At 42.4% G+C, this 23,597-nt stretch overlaps 1 protein-coding gene across 3 annotated transcripts in view; it reads right to left on the reverse strand.

Moving 5' to 3' along the window:
* Positions 1-13,043, reverse strand: part of BBS5 (Bardet-Biedl syndrome 5) — a 26,273-nt gene extending 13,230 nt beyond the window's left edge. For 2 of the 3 annotated variants that reach the window (XM_017342911.2, XM_051849443.1), the window contains exons 1-6: positions 12,852-13,005; positions 10,878-10,960; positions 4,924-4,989; positions 4,187-4,236; positions 3,941-4,068; positions 2,520-2,655 (exon numbers count right to left, since the gene is read on the reverse strand). In XM_017342911.2, the coding sequence (XP_017198400.1) occupies positions 2,520-2,655; positions 3,941-4,068; positions 4,187-4,236; positions 4,924-4,989; positions 10,878-10,960; positions 12,852-12,910 (522 nt within the window). In that variant the 5' untranslated portion in view covers positions 12,911-13,005. Of the gene's footprint in view, positions 1-2,519; positions 2,656-3,940; positions 4,069-4,186; positions 4,237-4,923; positions 4,990-10,877; positions 10,961-12,851 lie in introns of all 3 variants that reach the window. The other variant, XM_002712271.5, reaches the window with a different exon arrangement.
* Positions 13,044-23,597: the final 10,554 nt, after the last annotated feature.

Consider the following 23,597-nt stretch of genomic DNA (forward strand, 5'->3'; position numbering starts at 1 on the left):
ATTGCTAAAGAAAACATGCTAGCCTTCCTTATTCCCTCATCAAATCCCACTAATTAATACTAAGTCTGAATTTATAAGGAATAATTCTTTATGTCATTGTTTCCTCTTATTTTGAAAAAAGAGAATAATTCAGAAACTCCCAAGGACAGTTTAAAATAATAATAGGGGCCGGTGCTGTGGTGCAATGGGTTAATGCCCTGGCCGGCAGTGCCAGCATCCCATATGGGCACTGGTTCAAGACCCGGCTGCTCCACTTCCCATCCAGCTCTCTGCTATGGCCTGGGAAAGAAGTAGAAGATGGCCCACGTCCTTGGGGCCCTGCACCTACATGGGAGACCCAGAACGAGCTCCTGGCTCCTGGCTTCGGATCAACGCATCTCTGGCCATTGCGGCCATCTGGGGAGTGAACCATCGGATGGAAGAACTCTCTCTCTCTCTGCATAACTCTGACTTTCAAATAAACTAAATAAATATTTTTAAAAAACGAGAATAAGTTTTATATCTTCTTGTTTTTCAATGAATGAAACTTAGGTTGACAATAACCATTATTTTTAATAAAATGAAATATGTGATAATCCTGAGACATTAATCAAAACCTGATTAATCAAAAATGCCAGGTACTGGGCTGCTGCTGTGGAGCAGGTTGAAGCCCTGACTAGCAGCACTGGCATCCCACATGGGCACCGGTTTGAGTCCTGCTGCTCCACTTCTGATCCAGCTACTCTGCTCATGGCCTGGGAAAGCAGTAGAAGATGGCCTAAGTCCATGGGCTCTGCACCTGCGTGGGAGACCCGGAAGAAGATACTGGCTCTGGCTCCTGGCTCCTGGCTCTGGATCGGCTCAGCTCTGGCCATTGCAGCCATTTGGGGAGTGAACCAGTGGATGGAAGACCTCTCTCTCTGTCTCAACCTCTCTGTAACTCTTTCAAATAAATAAAATAAATCTTTAAAAAAGTAATGCCACGGGGCTGGTGCCGCAGCTCACTTGGTTAATCCTCTGCCTGCAGCGCCAGCACCCCATAAGGGTGCCGGGTTCTAGTCCCGGTTGCTCCTCTTCCAGTCCAGCTCTATTCTGTGGCCTGGGAGGGCAGTGGAGGATGGCCCAAGTGCTTGGGCCCCTGTACCTGCGTGAGAGACCAGGAAGAAGCACCTGGCTCCTGGCTTCGGATTGGTGCAGCACCGGCTGTGGCGGCCATTTAGGGAATGAACCAATGGAGGGAAGACCTTTCTCTGTCTCTCTCTCTCATTGTCTATAACTCTACCTGTCAAATAAATTAAAAAAAAAAAAAAAAAAAAAAGGTAATGCCATGTCCTAGGTGGTAAGGATCTAACAACAGAGTAACACCCCCCTACCATTATAAAGCCTGCAATCTAATGTGGAGCTATAGCCACACTCTCTATCTTATAGTAGTAATGATTTGGAGTACATTTGTTAAGTACAAGCTGCAGCGGAACTCATGGAAAGCTGCTTTTAAAAAGTGACATCTAAGCTATGATCTAAAGCAGAGGCTGGTAAACCACAGCCCATGGGCCCACAGCTAATAAAAATGTTTACATTTGTAAATGGTTGGAAAAAAGTCAAAAGAATACTTTGCAACATATAAATACTGTATTAAATTCAAACATCAGTGTCCATAAGTGGAGTTTTACAGATACACAGCCAAGCTCACTTTACATCAAACAGCTGGTTTCATGCTACAATGGCAAGACATATTTATTATTTATCCTCTCACAGAAAAATGTTGCTGACCCCTGACCCAAAGAATGAGAAAGAATTATTCATATGGGGAGCTGTCTATATCCTATAGAACGTTTATCAGTTTAAAACCAAATCTCCCCAAATGAGCAAGGTTTATTTACAATTTATGTATATGATTCAATGCTTTAGCAAGAAGCATTTCATTCAAATACAACAGTGGTTATCAGCCTAGTTTATAACATACACACAAGCTGAAAACTATTCTTAGTAAGAGATAAAATTTTCTCTAGAAAACTTAATTACGTTTACTTGTTTCAGCTATTACGGGCTTACACGTTCCAAATGGTAGTAACTTCAAAAGGAAAAGAAAAATTAGAATGGATTTAAGAGTCATCAACATGAGTTGCATGTTTTAATTCTCAAAAATCATATTAAAAGGCTTCCATGATTGTCCTCAGTATGGTCTCTTTCACTAGCACAAGTTATCAAGAGGTAGAGGGCAATATAGTATGGGGCAAACTGAATGAGCAAGAACGCAACTCCTGGGAACTGAGTTTTTAATCTATGAGAAAAGGTGACCCAGCCAGATGATTCCAAAGGTTCATTCCAGCTCCAAATCCTATACAGAACAAAAGTTGCTAAAAAGAGCATAAAATAATAAAATTAGATACCAGAAGATTATTTTATACCAAGAGTTATGATGATAATTTATCAAATGCTGTAATACTGAATTTAATTACAGTGGAATGACTGTATGAACCCAAACAAGAATGAAAAAATGTTCATAAAACCCCAAAATTCATCAGTTGTTTGCACAATACCTGATCACTGGATAAATTCCATACTCCATTGATTTTATCATATACATGTTCTTGTGGTAATAATCTCAGTTGCTTATTTTGAATCAGTGCACTTCTCAATTTAAAATCACGATACATTTTAGACGTCTCATAGGCTCTATAAAGAAGAACCAAAATTGACTTAGGCTTTGATTACTCACTCACTCAAAACACACATTCGTGTTTATGTCCATCACTCAAATTTCCTTTCAATAAGCTTTGGTGAATATAGTTTTCTGTAGACCTCTCTCTTATTTTAGTATAGTTCTTGCTCACTTTATTCTAGTAACCTATTTTTTTAGATGTCTAATTTTCAAGGTAATACACATCATACAGCCTCAATGATAGGAATGTATTTTCTGTTTTCCTATCAAATGCTTCCCTTTCTTCAATTTCTAGTTTTAGTCAAAGGTACTATTATTCTTTGACATAAAGAGGGGTTCAATTATTCTGTACACCACAATCTGCTGACACTGCTCACATCCACCTCCATTCAGAAAAACAGAATGAGTCTGTACAATTTCAAAGGAGACTGAGGAGAGGAAGGGAAAAGTAGAGAGGGAGAGAGACGGAGAGACAGGGAGAGAATAAAAACCCTATTACTTTGTTCCTTTCCATGTCTCCATTCTGAAAAATAATATGGAAAAGAAAACTCTGGTTAACTTTTGATCAGCTGGTTGCAATCTTAGTCCACATGAAGTTGGGCTAGCTTTTCTACTCATTAAAATTTAAGTTTCTTAATAAGTTTAGAACCCACTTATATAATCTATTTCCTTTATTGATGTATTTTGTTAGGTGGAATTTTAGGTTGTGTGAATTGTAAGTAAAAAAAATAAACAATTATGTATATTTAAAAATTTAACAAAATTAAAAATCAAATACCAAACTAGTAAACTAAGAAATATGACAGAAATTAAAATTTAAAATAGAAGGGTATAAGAAATTCACAATAGAAATTACAAATGACCAAAAATGTATGAAATACATGAAAAACTTCTATATCACTAGCAATAGAGCTTGCAGAAGATAGCATCATACCTTACCCTGTAAATCCCTATATTACAGAATTGTCTTCAGAGTAGTCAATAGGGATGGGTAGTTGGTGTACTGGTTAATATGGCACTCGGGATGTCTGCATTCCATATTGAGTGCCTGGGATCAAGTCTCAGCTCTGCTTCCCATTCCAGCTTCCTACTGGTGTGTATCCTGGGAGGTAGCAGGTGACGGCTCAAGTAGTTGGGTCCCTATCACCCACATGGGAGACCTGGACATTCACAGCCTCCAGCTTTGGCCCCAGCCAGGGATTACTGTGGGCATTTGAGGATTGGAACTAGTAGATTAGCGATCTGTTTCTGTCTCTCAAATAAATAAAATTTTCAATAATTCATAAAGTATCATAATACCTGTGTACTGCAATCACAGAAGTAAAAAGTCTTGGACTTCCAGGAACCAAATTTGTAAATATAAATTCAAAACGAGTACTGTTACATTTTGTTAGTATATAAAGAGCTTCTGTTTGACCTCGCAATTTCTGTAAAGACAAATTTATTTAAAAGTTTGGATTTTAAGAGGAATTTCTCATTTAAAGTGAAACAAGTATTAAACTCAAATATCTTATGTTTTTTCAGAATAAGATTTTTCAGACTTACAGAGTTAGCAATCCTTGTTGTAATATTCAATATGCAGTTGTAACCGATGGCTAAAATTCAAAAGCAAAGAATTTAAAGAACATGATACACTAAACTTAGGGAAAAAAACTTCTGTAATACAGCTATAAACAGAATTCTTAATTTTAAAAATTAAACACTTATAGCAAAACAATTAAACTTTTTTTTATGAAACTACAAATTTAAGTTAAATAATTAAAAGAACTGGAAAGTCAATTCTGCCTCTGAACAACAAATAAAAGCATTCATAACATGGGAAAAAGGAAGCTGCTTCTCTAAAACCTGAACAGCATCATTTACTGAAAATTTTCACATCACATAAAAGCAAAAAGTCTAGCTGGGTAACAGCTTAAAAAAAAAATTGAAGCAAAATTGGACACAAGACACTACTTTTATTAGAGCTTAGATCTCCCTTCTGTGGGATTACTTGAAACAGAAGTTACAGCAAGTTGTCAACCAAAAGCAAAAAACAAAACCATTCAACATGGAAGCCCTTATCTCATAGGTATTCAAGATACAAAATAGACAGATTGAAAAATAATAATAAGCCATTTATTTTGCATTATGATGCAGTTTGGTTAGTCTAGTGTTTTTGAATCTTTTTATCAATTTCAAATTTTACATATCTCATGATACAGCTTTTGTGGTATCCAAAGTTACTATGCGACTCCCTGACAAAGGATTTTTTTCCCCTTAAATTACTGAACAAAGATACTTACAAAGATTGACTCTGGGTAATGCCAAAGAGTGCCAAATAATTCTTAAATTTGTTACTAAGAGTCTACCTAAAAGCAAACAAAAATAGATTAGTTCATGTAAGGTCACATTTTTGTAGCACAAAATAGCATGGACATGGAACTTCTAGCCCAATATTAGTAGCAACAGTGATAGATGTTTTTCTCATATATATTAATTGAAAATATTTGTATGTAAAATATAAAATGAATGATTCAGAATCCAGAAAGACAAAAATCTGAGGATTTTAAAAGGGATACAGGAATTTGCTGCCTCCCAAGGACAACAGCAGGGAGCTGGACTGGAAGTGAAGGTAGAGGTAGGACCTGATCCCAGGCACTCTGATAGGGAATGTGAGCATCCCAAGAGACAGCTTAACCTCCTATACTACAATGCTGCTCGTGTGTATTATGTTTTTGTCTTGGTAGAAGCTGCTGTAGAGTCTCCGTTTTTAGGTCACATGGGTACAACTGAGAATGAGTATGGGATAGTATAATTATAAAGCCATTCACCGATATTACAGTTTTCAAATGATGCTCATATATACACTAATGCTGCACTGGAGTATTCACTTAGTAGTTCTCATCTAGATGTTCCATATACTTATATACCCAAATTTGCTATAAGCTGAACGGGCTGAAGTCAGTTTCTGGCTTTGTATGTCTCATTATTAGCATCAGACTGATGTCCCTAAACTGAAATACAAAGTTAGAAAAACTATTTCTCAAAATGTGTCCTGTGGAATAACAGTAATTCCTAAGAATGCCACAATAAAAAGAAAAAAAACAAAGTTGGGCCTGGTGCCATGGTACAGTGAGTAAAGCTGCTGCCTATGGGACTGGCATTCCATATGGGTGCTGGTTCGAGTCTTGGCTGCTCCACTTCCAATCTACTCCCTGCTAACATGCCTGGGAAAGCAGTGGAAGATGGCCCAAGTACTTGGGTCCCTGCACCCATGTGGGAGACTCCTGGCTTTACAGCAGCCCAGCTCTGGCTGTTGCAGCCATTTGGGGAGTAAATCAGCAGGCAGAAGATCTCTCTGTCTCTTCCTCTAACTCTGCCTTTCAAATAAATAAATAAATCTTTTTTTTTTTTAAAAAAAGGAAAGAAAGTCAAATAAATCTGAGCATGGTAAACTATGTGTTTTAGATATTTACAACACAATTAGCATATTAGTGTCGCTCCCCCTCTTCGCGGAGGAACGACACAGGACCCTGCGCTGTTCTTTTGTCTGCTCGGCCCTCCCCGGGTTTGCTGCTGGTTCTTTCTGGGTTGGCTACCGACCCTTCCACCTCCGTGGAAGGGCGGTTCCCCCTAGCCACTTTCCCCACTTCCGCGGGGGAGCGGCACACCGCTGGCCGGCTCTCTCGGGGGCTGCACAGGTGTTCCTTCAGATAGATGTTCCCCTTAGATGTTCCTGGTGCATGTTGTCTCTCTCCTCCTTTATAGTCCTCTTCCACCAATCCCAACTCTGCTACCCACACGCCGAGTACGCTGCTCTCCTCCAATCAGGAGCAAGTCCTACAGTTTATTGGTTGAACTGGAGGCAGCTGTGTAGAAGCTGTTTCTCCCTTCTCAGCGCCATATTGTGGGAGAGCAGATGCATAGAATAAGTCTTAATTCCAGTAACTTAGTCTAGTCTGAGTTGCTCCCAGTTGCTCCCCACATATTAGGATATCATGAAATAATAAAACTCAACTTCTTAAACACAACAGTTTTCCAAATTATAACTACAGAAATATTTTGGTAATAAACAGCCAAGTCATACTCTCCTCCCTGAAAACCCCCAGAATGTCTAAAGTCAGGGGAACGAAGCCTTAATAAATACCAGAGTGAGATGGGATAGCAAATGAGAAATGGAAAAAAAGGAGGGCACTCAGAAGGAGACTGTGGCAAATTACAGGTTATGTTTGACAAATAAAAGTACTGAAGCGTGGCTGGAGGGCAAGGTTCATAAAAGATCACAGGAGATGAGGCACTGCATCGGTGGGCTGGATGGATGACTAAAGTTCATTTACAAATAGACGTACCACAAAGGCATGGGTGAGAGGTTAGGAACCATATAGGCCATAGGCACCATAGGAATCACCAAACCTGCGACCATCCCTGAGCCAAAGGGGCAAGAAGAGGGAGCAGTGAACATCTAGAAGGAATAAGACTCATGGAGACAACTGCTTTGAGAGGAGAGACAAAGCCAGCCTAGCACTGGGAAAGAACCCAGGAAATAAATACTGAAGCCTCACTTCTCTGCCTCCTTTTGATCTTCTGCCACAGCTCTTCTGGCTGGAGGCCAGAGTGCAGAGGAGCCCTTTGATATAACTGACATAAGCCATCTTCTCAGGGTGAGGGGAGAAGGGCGGAGGGTGCTGGACCTGGGGGACAAATGGAAACCAGTGGCACAGGCAAAGAAAGGTTGTGGACAAACTAGCAGCTCTGCAATGCAATACCAAGAAATTCAGAGTTACATCTATTAGCACTGCAGGCAGGAGGGTTGGGTTGGGGTTTAAGATTGAAACTTAGGAAAACTCAAAATTTCTGATTGGAGAATAATGTGATAGTTTAGAAAGCAGTTTAGAAAGCAATGTAGGCAATTTGATTCATCATTTAGTAGCTACGTGATCTTAGAAAAGTTAACTAACCTCTCTGTTCCTCAGTATTTGAAGGGAAAAAAAGATAGTAATATCTACTTCTGTGTGTATAGAGAGATATATACATTTTATTATGAAATGAGATTAAATATTATATAAAAGATCCAGCCAGAACAGTGACTGACAAATAGTAAACTTTCAAAATGTTAACATGTATTATTTTAAAAATATTTTCATTGTTTACCAATTCATTTTTATAACTTTTTAAAAACTAAATAAATTGGGGCCGGTGCCACGGCTCACTAGGCTAATCCTCTGCCTTGTGGCACCGGCACACCAGGTTCTAGTCCCGGTCGGGGCGCCGGATTCTGTCCCGGTTGCCCCTCTTTCAGGCCAGCTCTCTTGTGTGGCCAGGGAGTGCAGTGGAGGATGGCCCAAGTGCTTGGGCCCTGCACCCCATGGGAGACTAGGAGAAGCACCTGGCTCCTGCCATCGGATCAGCGTGGTGCACCGGCCGCAGTGCGCCGGCCGCGGCAGCCATTGGAGGGTGAACCAACAGCAAAGGAAGACCTTTCTCTTTGTCTCTCTCTCTCACTGTCCACTCTGCCTGTCAAAAAATAAAAAAAAAAAGATTAAAAAAAAAAACTAAATAAATTGGTTAATGCTTTCCTCATGCCATTTCTCTCAGGAGACATTTTGCCTCTACAACTGGGCTATCAGTCCAGAAATCTATTAATTAATTCTTTTATGTTTTCCTATCAGGATCACAAGAAAAAATTTAGGAGTAGGAATGCCTTATTAAGCCTCTGGTGAATGGTTTATTTTTTCTGCTCTTGATACTTCTCCTGTAAGTATCCAGCATTCCTACACTGCCTCTTTGCTCCTGAATGACCTTATCCTACAGCTCTGACTCCAGTGTTCCGTGCATGGACTTTTCTCTCCAGCCTCCTAGACACCAAGATACAGCTGTCCGTTTCTCCTAATCTCTCAAATGCTGAAATACGGCTGCCCCTGTTTCATTGTCACATAGCATCCACGCACAAAGCTAATCTGATCACTGCATGTCCAGGTGGATTAAACGTGATAATCTTCTGGAGGTACTCATCGTTTTAATACAGGGTTTCTAACTGGGCAATGCCTTAACTTGGTCATTTCAAACTGCTGGAAAGTAGGGGAAGACAGCTGGAAGGCAGGATTCTCCTTTCCTTTTCTATCTCCTCATAACCAGCAATTCTTCATACAACTATCAAATTTCATCTGAACAAAGGTTTCTGAGGTCTCGCAGACACAGAGCTGTTTTTATTAACAGTAGGATTTCAGGCCCTGTGGTGGGGATTTCTGTCCAGGAAGGTTTTCTTGTCCTACCTGCTTCACCAGGACTCTGCAGTCAATGAGTGCCAACTCACAGAAAGTTCTATTATCCATGGTCTTTGTCTGTAGTAGTGGACGGGCTGCCACGTAAGAGTTTTTGTCAAACTATGAGCATCATCAAGCTTACACTTGGCTTTCTCAGGTTAACTCAGATTTTGTTAAGATGCAGGTACCTTGAAGGTGATATTATTATTACTCAAACCTCTATGGCATAAACCAGGATTTCTTGTTTGCTGCTAGATCGTCACATTTCACTCTCACCTGGGAACATTTCAGAAATGTGATATAAGGACTCCTTTAAGTGTGGGCCCTAGCTACCCACAAGCCGCTATGGTGACAGGTTCCGGTCACAGAGAAGAAAGGCTTATAATAGCAAAGGCTTATAATTTCACCCCAGAGCAGACCAGAAGAAAGGCTGAGAGGGCAAGTGGCCACTCTGGAGGCTGCAGAGAGACGTTCTGTGTAGGGGTTATGGATCCTTCCCTAGGATTTACTGATCCCCTTACCTGATTGAAGTCTCCTCCATTTCCCCATTCACTCCTCTGCCCAGCAAGTGGTTTGCTCCAAAAAGGGCTTTTCTGGATACATTAAGCTACTACACCTCATCTCCTATTTTCATCCTTGAAAAACAATAATGGGGGTGGGCACTGTGGTGTAGAGGTTATCTGGCCACTCAGGACACCCACATCCTACATCAGAGTGCTGGTTCGAGTCTCAGCTGCTCTGCTTCCAATCCAGCTCTCTGTTAATGCAGCAGAGGATGATGGCCCAAGTACTTGGGGCCCTGCCACCCACAGGGGAGACTCGGATGGAATTCTGGGCTCTTGGCTTTGGCCTGGCCCAGCTTGGCTACTGTGGCCTTTTGGGAAGTGACCCAGGAAATAGAGGATATTGATAACTCTGTCTCTTTTGTTCCACCCTTCCCCCACCTCTGTCATTCTCTCAAACATACAAATCTTTAAAAAGGAAAACCAGTATTGATGCTTCCAAGACCTGCTGCTTACTGGTCACTGGCCTTATGGATAGCTGCTATATGTAGCCTGGGCTTTTTAAGTTCCAGTCTTGGGGACAACTGGTATGGGAAGGACTCTAGAGTCCAGCTGTGGCTCTTTCTCAGTGACAGAAAAGTCTCACAGGATGTTCCAGTACTTGACCTATAAATAGACTACATAATGCAGCACTAAATCTGCTCCCCACAACATCTCCAGATGCTAATCTTAGGTAACTGCATTACTCCTGGGTTTCTTAAAAACAAAGTATGGCTCCATGTACCACAGCTAGCATCTACTTAGGTTCCATGGCCCCTTGTCCTTTTTGGGGGAGAGAGCTGCAAGGGTCATAAGTATCTCATTTCCCTTGCAAACAGGGCTCCTGGAATTCTAACAGTTAAACGGAGCCATGCACTTATCAGAACCTGGACTTACTGAAGGACCGAAGGTAAGGGGCAACCAGAGACCCCTGGCTACTGGTTAATACCACTCATTCTGCTTCAGCCCGGGAAGTGTCATGTATGGATTTTAACTTTCCCATTCTCACAAGTGTGTGTGTGTGTATTTATTTATTTATTTGACAGGCAGAGTTACAGACAGTGAGAGAGAGACAGAGATAAAGGTCTTTCTTCCGTTGGTTCACTCCCCAAATGGCTGCTACAACCGGAGCTACACTGATCCGAAACCAGGAGCCAGGTGCTTCCTCCTGGTCTCCCATGCGGGTGCAGGGCCCAAGGACTTGGGCCATCCTCCACTGCCTTCCGGGGCCACAGCAGAGAGCCAGAATGGAAGAGGAGCAACCAGGACTAGAACCCGACGCCCATATGGGATGCTGGTGCCGCAAGCAGAGGATTAACCAAGTGAGCCACCATGCCAGCCCCCCTCACAAGTATATTTACATATGCTGTTGCTTCATATATTCTCCAGATAGTATGGTTAAACCTTTGTGAATTAAGCCAGAAATATAAAATAATGAGAAAGTATACTCACCTCTATCACCATTATTTCCTTTAGTGTCTTCAATTGAATCTAGACAATCAATCAGGACTTCTCCAGGTCTTGTTTTCATTTGTCTAAAATAAATATAATGGTTTAAATTTTTTAAATTTTTGTTTAATTACAATACCCTTACAATCTATTTAGGGAGAAAACATAAATGCATACAAAACAGTTAAAAGTATAAATAAAACTGCAGCAAGTGTTCATGCATTCACTAATAAAAGGTCTTCAAGAGCATCCAGAAGCTGGAAATCAGTGGCACCTGGACTAAGCCAGTACAAGAAGAAGGGGCAAGATTTTCAGGAAGAAAGGCGAAGGGGAGAGTCCACAGTTAAGGGCCAGGAGCAAGAAATCACAAGGACACGCAAGAAGATTGGCTTGGTTGGGGAAGAGGTATTGAGAAGTGGTGAGAGAAAAACAGCTGGATAACGAAGGCTATGGGAACACCGAATGTCAGGCTGGTAGGGATGGGCCTTACTCTGGTCAACGAAGAACACCCCTAGAGGTTTCTAAGCAGAGGAAAGGACATCAGGGAGTTATGGAAGGAATGGCTGCAGAACAGGGGTATATAAAGCATCTTTGGGAGTTAGCAAACACACACAGGAGACAACAGGAAGTAAGTCCTCAGCTGAAAATGTCACAACCTAGTTAGCTTCACTTCCTATTTGTAGCTACAACCTCTCCTGTAATAGACCCTGCTTCCCAGCCAACAGGGTTCAGTCCTCCAGGACTCTGCTTCTGACCCATGTGGAACTTTCCCTTTTCCTTCTTCCCCGTGGTGGACATTCCTGCGACCCTGAAAAGGCCCTCCCCAGCCTCTGGTGCCCAACTCAAACACTATTTCTTCTTGGAGCCTTCTCCGGCAAAATGAATTGTCCTGCTTCTATGATCTCTCGGCCTGTTGTTCATTACTTCAGGAGGGTAATTACCACATTCAGAACAGTTAGTTGTCTGTCTGCCTCACTAGAATGGAGGAGTATGCGATCCACTTCCTATCTCTAACGATCCACACGGTAACTAGCACATAGGAAGCATCTGACAAATGTTTAGTAAATTGAAGACATTAATGACATGGACTGTTGCTCGATGATGAACACTCCAAGAAAGACAGAAAAAGTCAGAGAATACGTGCGATAGCTAACTACGGTTTGTAATTTCACAAATTCCTTTTCCTCCCAACTTATTAAAGGATCTAACACCATGCTAAGTGTTTAGGTGTCCAGCTACAACTACGCCGGAGAAACGCATCCATATTTCACCCTTCCATCTAAGAACGTGCAGCCCACGATAAGGAATACTAAGTGGCTAAAAAGTTCCACGTCATCCATTAAGAACGTTAGCTTTAATGCTTCCCATTCCTTAATATTTCAATGGACATCATTTTTTTTTTTTCCCGCCTGGACTTACAGTCAGGAAGTTTCTACGTCTCTTTAAAAACGGGACTGTGGTTTGGAGAGGCTCCGGAACAGGCCTCCTCTTCCTCCCTGCGACGGAGGGTCACAGGACGAAAGCTTACCATGGACACACACTCGAGTGCTTATTACTCCTCCCTCTCTGTCTCAGGCTCAGAATGATGGAAGTCAAGAGCCGCGATTCTAGACCTAGGTTTAGAGCCCCGGTGTCCTGAGTCCCTGTCCTGCGATCCTTCCGCCACACCACACTGAAATCCCAAGCTCACTTGGATTACTTTGACGCCCAAGCCCTAGCTGGTCCCTGCCACGCCCGGCCACACATCCATCAAGTGTCCTCCGGGCCAGAACCGGGCTGAAGATGGCACGCGGCGGAAACCGCAGTGTAGCCGCGCTCCTGCTGTGGCGCCAGCCTCCGGGAGCCGCAGCGGCCCAGCCGGCCTGGGGGGTCTCCCGAGGCGCGGACGCCCGGCGCAAACCTCCGCCCGCAGGTCCCGAATTAGCGCCGCCGCTCTCAAACCACACCACACGTCCCAGGGGACCTTGGGAAACTCACTGTGAGGACACGTCGAAGCGGACGTCCCGGTCCTCCCAAAGCGCGTCCAGCACGGACATGGTGGCCGAGGTCCGCGGCCGGGGGTGGAGGCCCAACCGCGTCCCGCCGGCTCCAAGGCAACGGGCCGCGTCTGGCACGACGTCTACGGCGGGCGCCGAGACCCAAGCTTCCCCGAGGTAGCGCGCGCGCCTTTTCCTGCTGCCCTCGTGGCTAAGCCGCTTTAAACCCAGTCAGGGCTGGGAATCTACCGGAAGCTGAGTTATCTTCTTGTGCTTGACTCCAGACGACTCTCCTCGGTCCAATAGACGTCCGTTTTCCACCCCGTCCCTGCCCCCCATTTACGTAGCCATGTAATTTAAACTTAAAACTACAAATTCCTTACTTGGGCCCTGCCCTGCCAGCCGACCTCAGGCTGCCTCGGCTCCTTCAGGCTCCACCTCAGCCAGGCCGGGCTGGCAGCCTTGGGTGGGCGCCAGTCTCTGGAACCCCTGTTTCTGGGACGCCTGCATGGCCGGTGCTTTGGTAACAGGTCACCCCCTCGCCCCTGATCCTTGGGTGTCTCTCGGACAGCCGTCTGACCGAAGCTGCTGCTTTGAACGGTGCCTAGCAGTCAGCAGGTACTTTTTGGGATGAATCCAAGTGCGGTCTTTCAACGGTGGCAGTTCTTTACATCCGTGGCCCCTGGGGGCCCACAAGGCCAAACTCTATTTGCAATCCTTATTTGCCCTTTTAAACTCTCCTTGAGTGGAGTTGTCCAGAGATGTGTTATGTGTAATTGAATGTGGTAGCAGAGCGGGATCCAGCTGCCTTCTATGAAACCTCAATTTAAAAAGATTTGCAGAAGTGTGAATCCATGTTATTCCCACAGATTTTTTTTTTGGAAAATATAGTTACTTTAAAAATATTACATATTAGTATATAATGAGTTATTGTTACTTTTAAATGAAAAAATATCTCAGTAAATATGAATAAACATGACTCCTAGATATCACCTCATTTAGGTATTCAATAAGGTTTTTTTTAAGGGTATAGTGATGGCAGCACTGTGGCGTAGTAGGTTAGGCCTCTGCCTGAGGCGCCAGCATCCCATGTGGGCAGGTCAGCCTATTGGAGTCCTGGCTGCTTCACTTCCGATCCAGCTCTGCTTATGGCCAGGGAAAGCAGTGGAAGGTGGCCCAACTGCTTGGGCCCCTGCACCCACATGGGAGACCCAGAGAAAGCTCCTGGTTCTTGGCTTTGGATTGGCCCAGCTGAGCCTTTGTGGCCATTCAGGGAATGAACCAGCAGGTGGAAGACTCCTCTTTCTGTCTGTAACTCTGCCTTTCAAATAAATAAAAAAGGGAGGGGGAGTGCCACTATGTCCTAAATCTGTGTATATGGAACATATGAAACTTGTATAACTTAAATATAATTTAAAGAAAGATCTTTATACAAAAAAAAAGGAGTATAATGAAGCCCCGGGACCATAAGTTTGATAATTGCAGATTTAAACCCTTATCTAGAGCTCCTATGTGTTATCCATTGGGCCAAGTACTGGGGATTTTCAGGTGAAAGGTCATGAGTAGGTTTTCTTACCCTGGAGATGGTTCTTGGTGGGTGGGCTCTAGACGAGGTTTGCACAGGCTCTGGGGCTTTTGAGTGGGGTTGTGTTGCTTGCTGATTTGTGCTTCGTTATAGGGGACTGTCCTAAGATGGAGGTGCAGCTGTAAGGTGGCAGTACTTGTGCTCATGACCCATCCTGTCTTTGTAAGTAAAGCTGTATATGTGTGTTTTCCTTTTAAGTCAATGTTTTTGAGGTGTATAGATATATATACATGTATGATTTATTTTTTATTTGGAAGAAAGAATTACAGAGAGAAAGGGAGACAGAGAGAGAGTTCTTCCAGCCACTGGTTCACTCCTCAAATGGCCACAACAGCAAGGGCTGGGCCAGGCAGAGGCTAGGAGCCTTGGAATACCATCCAGATCTCCCACGTGGGTGCAGGGGCCATCTTTTGCTGCTTTCCCAGGTGCATTAGCAGGGAGCTGGATTAGAAATGGAGTGGCCAGGAATCGAACCAGTGTCCATGAGGGATGAGGGTGTCACAGATGGTGGCTTAACCTGCTAAGCCATGACACCACATTTAATAAAATACACCTATTTTTAAGCATGCACTTTGATGAGTTTTGACAAGGGTGTTCATCTACATAATGACTCCATAATCAAGATATAGAACACTTCTGTTACCCCCAAAACTTTCCTTCTGTTCCTTGGCAGTCAACTCCAGGCCCCAGGAAATCACTTATTTGCTTTCTATCACAATACATTTTTTTTTCACTTTTTTATTGTGATTAAATACAACATAAATTTTGTGAAACTGTACATTAGTTTTGGGCGTTTTAGATTTTCATATAAATTGTGCAATAAATTTTGTACTAGCACTGAGGCTTAATGCTATAACGAGTACTCAAACAGTATATTTCACTTTGTGTTTCTATGGGGGTGCAAACGACTGAAATCTTTACTTAATGTACACTAAACTGATCTTCTGTAAAAAAAAAAAAAAAAAAAAAAAAAAAGAAAGAAATTATCAATTCCCAACTTGACTCTCACTGGGATTAAACATGACAATAGGTCTGATCTGATTTCATCATCATTTAAAAAAAATCATCTATTATTTTTCACTTTATGTTTCTGTGTGGGAGCAAACTGTTGAAATACTTACTTAAGGTATACTAAGCTGATCTTCTGTATATTAAGATAATCGAAAATGAATCTTGATGTGAATGGAAGGGGAGAGGGAGTGGGAAAGGGGAGGGTTGTGGGTGGGAGGGACGGTATGGGGGGGAAGCCATTGCAACACATGAGTCGTACTTTGGAAATTTATATTCATTAAATAAAAGATAAAAAAAAAAAAGGTAAAAAAAAAATAAATTTTGTACTAGATGTGTTCTTTTATATCTGGCTTCTTTCATTTGCCATAATATTTCGGAAGCTTGTCCATATTGTTACATTAACTCATACATTGATACAATAGTTAATTTTTTCTTAATTGTAGTCTTGTACTGCATTCTATGGATACACTGAAATTTATTTCACATGTTGGATATTTAGATTGTTTCCATTTTTTGACTGGAAGTTGCTAAGAACATCCATGCCCAGCTAAAGAGAATTGCCTAGAAAAATTCATGCGTAATTCTTTTTGTGGATATGTTTTCATTTCTCTCTCTCACTCTTTTTTAATGCTTATCTTAATTTACCTAAAAGACAGAGTGGAAAGAGAGAGAGAAAAAAAGAGAGAGAGATCGATCTTCCATCTGCTGATTCACTCCCTCAATGCCTAGCGCAGCCAGGACTGGGCCAGGCTGCAGTCAGGAACCTGGAACTCCATCTGGGTTCCTTGGGAGTAGCCGGGGCTCAAGTAGTTGAGCCATTACCTGCTGCCTCCCAGAATGCATTAGCAGGAAACTGGATTGGAAGCAGAGCAGCTGGGACTTGAACCTGTGGGTGTCCCAAGAGGTGGCTTACCCTGCTGTACCACTCCTTGGTTTTCATTTCTTCAGGATTAAATACCTAGGAGTGGAATTGTTAGGTCATGTGGTAGGGATATGTTTAACTTGTAAAAGAATTGCTAACTGTATCGTCTGTAGCTAGCACAGCTTCTGGAACCTAATGAGATATCAATAAGTACTTACTAAATGAATGAATAAATAAATGAGTTATGTGGGACTCATGAGAAAAGGACTTTGAATAAGAAGATATTTGTTAAATAAGAAGGTGCATAATTGGGGCTGGTGCCGTGGCATAGTGGGTAAAGCTGCCACTTCCAATGCTGGCATTCCATACAGGCACTAGTTCAAGTCCCCGCTGCCCCACTTCTGACCCAGCTCCCTGCTAATGTGCCTGGGAAAGCAGCAAAAGCTGGCCCAAGTCTTTGGGCCCCTGCACCCACGTGGGAGACCCAGATGAAGCTCTTGGCTCCTGATTTCCACCTTGCCCAGCCCTGGCCATTGTGACCATTTGGGAAGTGAACCAGTAGATGGAAGATCCCTCCCTCCCCCACTCCTTCCTTCCTTCCTTCCTTCCTTCCTTCCTTCCTTCCTTCCTTCCTTCCTTCCTTCCTTTTTTAGATTTATTTATTTATTTGAAAGTCAGAGTTACACAGAGAAAAAAGGAGAAGCAGAGAGAGAGAAAAAGAGAGAAAGGTCTTCCATCTGCTGCTTCACTCTCCAGTTGGCTGCAACAGTTGGAGCTGTGCCAGTCCAAAGCCAGGAGCCAGGATCTTCTTCCAGACCTCCTGCATGGTACAGGGGCTCAAGGACTTGGGCCATCTTCTACTGCTTTCCAGGCCACAGCAGAGAGCTGGATCAGAAGTGGAGCAGCCAGGACTCCAACTGGCACCCATATGGGATGCCGGCACTGCAAGCTGTGGCTTTACTGGCTACACCACAGCACCAGCCCCTAGTTTATACTTTTTGTACATTTATTTGTTTTATTTATTTGAGAGAGAGATAAAGGGACCGAGAGAGCACATGCCCATTGTGTGGTTTACTCCCCAAAGACCTACAACAGCTGTGGCTGGACCAGGCCAAAGGCAGGAGCCAGGAACTCACTTCTGGGTCTCCAAGATGAGTGGCCAGGAACCAACCACTTGAGCCATCACCTGCTGTCCCCCAGGGTGTGCAGGAACTTGGAATCAGGAGCAGAGCTACAATGTGAAATGCAGGTACCCCAAGAGGTGTCTCAGTCACCAGGCCAAATTTCTGCCTGGCTCATCTCCTTTAACAACTGATTACCTTATTTATTAATGTTGCGAGTTTGTGGATAATAAGAACATTTCCTCTGAGGTGTCAGCTATCACATTTCATTAAGCACTCACATACTACTACTCTTTCTTCCAAGCAGACATATCTTTTTAGAAGACATTCAGTAAACCTAAACATAGTTTATAAAATCTAAAATCTCTTTTAAAGATTTTATTTGAGAGAGAGAGAGAGAGAGAGAGAGAGAGAGAGAGGCAGAGGTGGAGATAGACAGAGCGCCTGTCTTCTGGTTCACTCCACAGTGGCCAGAACTAGGTCTTGCTGAAGCTGGGAAATGGGTACTCAATCCTGGTCTTCCAAGTGCGTGGCAGGAACCCATTACTTGAGTCATTGCTGCTGCCTGGCAGGGTCTAAATTACCAGGAAACTGGAGCCAAGAGCCCGAGCTGAGCATTGAACCCAGGTACTCCAACATGGGACCAGGGAATCCTGCCACTAGGCTACATGCCTAGCACTGGCCAGGCCTTTATAAGTTGACCTGTACTGACAAGATAATAGGCATTTCTGTGGCAGCCACCCTTACCATAACTAACTATGGTGGTTTACATCCATATTGTAATACTAGTGTATGATATGCATAGCATAGCCTTGATCAAAGACAACCTATCTCACAGTTCCTGTACATCTTCTATATAAAAGGGAAGGAAAATATCTGTAATTATTATATTTCAATAATAATCATTTTATAAAACTAATTTTACAATCATTTTTATTGCATACTTCCAAAGTAGTTCTGTCATAGTGCCCTGATATTTTAACGGCATGCCATCGATAGTACATGGCACACATTTTGAAGGTTATTATTTTGCCTTTCAATGTGATTTGTACACTCAAATTGAGTTTCAGTGCTCAATGGACTGATAAAAGTGCAAGTCTTCACAGCATTAGACATAAACATTATGAATGGAATGAGTTTAATTGTTCTTAATCTTTCATGCAAATCCAAAACACAAAAACAATCTGATGATGTTGGAACTAGTTACAGTACATTAACCAACAGGTCAAGTTTTAAGGATTAGAGAGATTATAGAAAGAAGAAAAAAAATCTTTTTCTTGGACTTTCTGTTTACTGATTATAACATAACTAGTATGCTTAGAAAACCCATTTTGTGTTTGCGGGTGGGAGGGAAGTTATGGGGGGGAAAAGCCATTGTAATCCATAAGTTGTACTTTGGAAATTTGTATTTATTAAATAAAAATTAAAAAAAAACATTTTGTAAGCTGTAATATTATCTGTACTTATAAAAAATTAAACAGTATTAAAAATAAAAAAATGCTTTCCAGAAGGCAATCAATTTATACAGCATGGGGCTGGCATTGTGGGGTAGCAGGTAAAGCTGCCACCTGTGACACTGGGATCCCATATAGGCGCTGGTTCAAATCCTGGCTGCTTCACTTCCCTTCCAGTCTGGAAAAGCAGCAGAAGATGACCCAAGCACCTGGGCCCCTGCACCCATGTGGGACACCAGGAAGAAGCTCCTGGCTCCTGGTTTCAGCTTAGCCCAGCCCCAGCCATTTGGGAGTGAACCAGTAGAAGGAAGATCTCTCTCGCTCTTGCTCTCGCTCTCACTCTCACTCTCATTCTTACTCTGGTTCTCCTTCTATGTGTCTAACTACTTTCAAAATAAATAATCTTTAAACAAACAAACAACAACACAGCTTTACAATATTCACATTGTGGGGTGGGGGGTGGGGAAGCATGGTGAGAGGGTGGTAGCCAGTAGCCTGGAGGGAGGCTGAAGTAGAAATGGCAGTGTCAAAACATGGCAGAAGCAGGGGCAGGTGCTGTGGCACAGCAGGTTAAGCTGCTACTTGAGATACTTACACCCTTTATCAAAGTTTCAGTTCCAGTCCCAGCAACTCTGCTTTCCATCCAGCTTCCTACTAATGCATCCTGGAAAGGTAGTAGATGATAGGCAAGGTGCCTGGACCCATGTCACCCTTGTGGGAGACCCAGATTGAATTCCAGGCTCCTAGTTTCTGCCTGACCCAGCCCTGGTGAGAATGAACCAGTAGGTAGAGATCTCTCTCTCTCTCTCTCTCTCTCTCTCTCTCTCTCTTTCAAATAGATGAAAATAAACACTTAAAATAAGGCCATTTGATTGGTATGGGCATTTAAGTCCCAATTTTAAGTTTTCTGTGGGATTGTGATATAAACCTCATTCATCTCACAAAACCATTAAGTAAATTCTCTCAATACAAGGGCTTTGTGTGAATGTCTCTTCACCTCCATAAGAATCAAAAAAAGGAGCTGAGTTTCATAGCTTGAACAGGAACAAGGGGTTATAAAGATGGAGCAATCCATAATCTGAACTCATTAATTCAAAGGAAGGAAAAACTTGGAACCATAGGCAACTATGAAAATGTAGCCCCACCCCCATCACTCCCCCTGCCCCCGCCAGGATATCAGAGACATCCTGGAGACATTGTTGGGCATTGTACAGAATGTGCAGTGGATGTTTTACCCAATGTTATTTCATTGATAGGAGCAAAGTAATACTGCTGACATCTAAAGTTCATATAGATTAAGATCTTTTTTCATATGGAGAAAAATGATGACTTAGGGGTTCAATGATGAATGTCTTTTCCTCTTATATTCATTCCTATAGGATTCATAATCTAACCTAGTGATTCTTTGGCCTTCAGGACATGTGTCCTCTCATTTGCACACTTGCCACTTGCCTCATTTGGGAATGGGCAAGGACGAGGACCAGGACTCCTTACTAGAGCCTCGGGAGCTGCTCTTTATCTTCTCCAATTGCATTTGCCACGTAGCATTGTATCCAGCACTCGGCGTGGTGTTCTTCTTCAGTTAATGAGTTAATATTTATTCATCAGGGAAAAATGTAAACATGCACTTAACCATCTGCATGTTGGTAGAATCTAGTGTTATATGAAAACAAATACCAACATTTCAGTCATATTTCACTTTTCTTTCATTTGTATCACTTATATATTAAGCACTGCAACATCTGGTGTGAACCAAGGTGAACTCTGATATATGTGACTCTGGGGAGCCAGGGTAAGTGCCACAGCATGCTTTGTTCCTCCCTCTTAGCTGGCTTTTGGAGTCAGCTGTCTGCAATTCCTGTCACTTCTTCACTAAAGTTTCACCTGAGTCAGTCTTCTGCAAACATGGTCCTTCCTTTGTTCTAGAACTTTCCTGTAACTGATGCAAGTGCAGATCCTCTCTAGGCAGCCATCTTGATCACTCTCCCATTTCAGACAGCTATTGCATTCACAATGGGGAGTATTTAATCACAGCGCTATTGTAGTTATTTCATTATTCTGTTGGGGAACATCAATATTAAAACCAAAAAGTAAAAGCAGGTCCTGTTTATTTGAGCTGAGAGCCAGGTGCTGCCAAGATACCAGCTTACTACTCTTTTCTCATGGACCCTTTCAGCAAACTCATTGCAAACATGGCTCTCTCACCTATCTGAAAGCAGTTCAAAGGACCCACTCTAAAGAGACTAAAGATACAGATATTGTAAAATGAAGTCATTTATGACTTCACCATCTTTTTCAAAAACTGTGAAAGTAAGAATAAAGTTGATGGGACTCTAATATGAGGGGGCTCCAAAAAAGTCTGGAAAAATGGAATTAAAAGATAATGAAAAATTTTCCACAAAGTTTTTGTAAGCTCCTCCAATATATTCGTATAACCCTACATTTCTGAGTGTCCAGAGAACTCCAGAGGAGGATATTTGGTCTAGTAGTTAAGATGTCCGTGTCCCACATCATAATGCCTGGGTTCAATGCTCAGCTCTGACTCCTCCCTCCAGCTTTCTGCTAACGCACACCCTGGGAGGCAGTGGTGATGCCTCAAGTAATTGTGTTCCTGCCACCCATATGGAAGACCTGGGTTGAGTTCCTAGCTCCTAGCTTGATCCCAGGAATTGTGGGCATTTGGCAAGTGAGCCAGCAGTTGGGAGATCTCTCTGTCTCTATCTTTGCCTTTCAAGAAGGAAAGAAAGCAAAATAAACAAAGAGGGAAAGAATGAAAGAAAGAAAATGAAGACTCCAACATGCAGTTCCAAAAGCCTAGGTGATACTTGCTGATTTTCCCGTGCCTGGAGAGCCTGGTCTACCCCTTCATGAAAAATTTAAGTCAAACTCACAAGGAAATAGGAAAATGGAGTGAGAGTCTACTTAAAGCAGCAAAGGCAGGAGCACATATTTGCTTTGTGAAGAGACTGTTCATGGGCTAGAGTCTTTGAGGTCCTGGGCAGAGCAAGGAGAGTGGGCAGCATCTATGTCAAGATACACGGTCTTTTGCCCTTTTTTTCATCAAGTTTTGCACAGAAGACAGCGTCTCTTTACTTGAAAGGCTCTTGGTCAAGAATTCGGGTTGGGGGAAAGGGAGAATGGATTGTTGAAGGATGAGGTGAAATTTTTGACCATATTAAGCTGGTGTTTAATAAGTAGTAGTAAAAGAAATTTCTAACATTAAAAAACACAAAGAACAAGATAAAACTAAGTCAGATAAATGTCTATAACAAGCAAGTAACAGAGATTAGCTAAAGAAAGAGTTTGAGTATAAACTTTGAAAAGAAACTTAGTTCCAATAATAAATTTAGATTGTTTATAATTATGTGTATATGGTCAATTCTGTTGCTTTCCTTCTTTACAGAATAAACAAGAATTACATTACCTCAGTATAAGGTCCAAGATAAATATGTAGCCTGATTAAACTTTGTAATACAATTGTAAAGCAGCATACCATACCCCCTTATCCACAGTTTCACTTCCCACGGTTTCAGTTACCCATGGTAAATCGAAGTCTAAAAATATTATATGGAGGGGCCAGCAGTGTGGCATAGTGGGTAAAGCCACCACCTGGGATACGAGCATCCTACATGGGCACTGGTTCCAGACCCAGCTTTTCTACCTCCGATCCAGATCCCTGCTAATGCATGTCAGAAAGCAGTGGAGGATGGCCCAAGTACTTGGGCCCCTGCACCCACGTGGGAGATCCAGAAGAAGCTCTGGGCTCCTGGCTTCAGCCTGGCCCAGCCTTAGCCATTATAGCCATTTGGGAAGTGAACCAGTGGATCTCTCTCTCTGTAACTCTGCTTTCCAAATAAATAATTAAATAATTAAAAAAATATTACATGGAAACTTTCAGAAATAGACAATTCATAAGTTTTAAATTGTGTGCTATTCTGAGTAGCATGAGGAAATTTCATATTCTGCCCAGGACATGGAACATTAATTTGTTCAGTGTATTTATGCTGTGTGCACAACCCATACATTAGTCTCTTAGTAGCCATTGTACTTATCAGACTGACTGGTATCACACTGCTTTATTTTACTTAATAATGTTCCCAAAGTACAAGAGTAGTTATTCTTACAATTTCATTGCAATGCATTTTAAATTGTTTTATTTTATTATTAGTTGTTGTTAGTCTCTTACTATGCCCAGTTTATAAGTTCAGCTTTATCATAGGTATGTATGTACAGGGATAGATCCCCTCAATAAGAGAATATTGTGGTTCACTATTTTTTTAAAGATATATTTATTTATTTGAAAGCCAGAATTACACAGAGAGAGAGACACACCCACACACGTGTGCACGCGCGCTCACACACTCACACACACATGTTCCATGCATTGGTTCACTCCCCAGATGGCTGCAATGGCCATGGCCAGGCCAAAGCCAGGATTCAGGAGCTTCTTCTGCATCTCCCACATGAATGCAGGGGCCATCTTCTGCTGCTTTCCCAGGCACATTAGCAGGGAGCTGGCCCCTGTGGTTTATTTCTTTGCTGTCACAGAAAGGTAGAGATAAAGTGGAAACTACTGACCAAAAAAGAATGTCTTCTAATATGATTTACCCAATGATAATGAGTACTGAATTGAGTGTTAGATTATTTCCATTCCACAACAGACATCTATGAAGCACCTACTAGATGCCTGGCACTGTGCTAAGTATTCAGGATT

The sequence above is a fragment of the Oryctolagus cuniculus genome, chromosome 3 (assembly GCF_964237555.1).
Source record: "Oryctolagus cuniculus chromosome 3, mOryCun1.1, whole genome shotgun sequence".
Lineage (NCBI taxonomy): Eukaryota > Metazoa > Chordata > Mammalia > Lagomorpha > Leporidae > Oryctolagus > Oryctolagus cuniculus.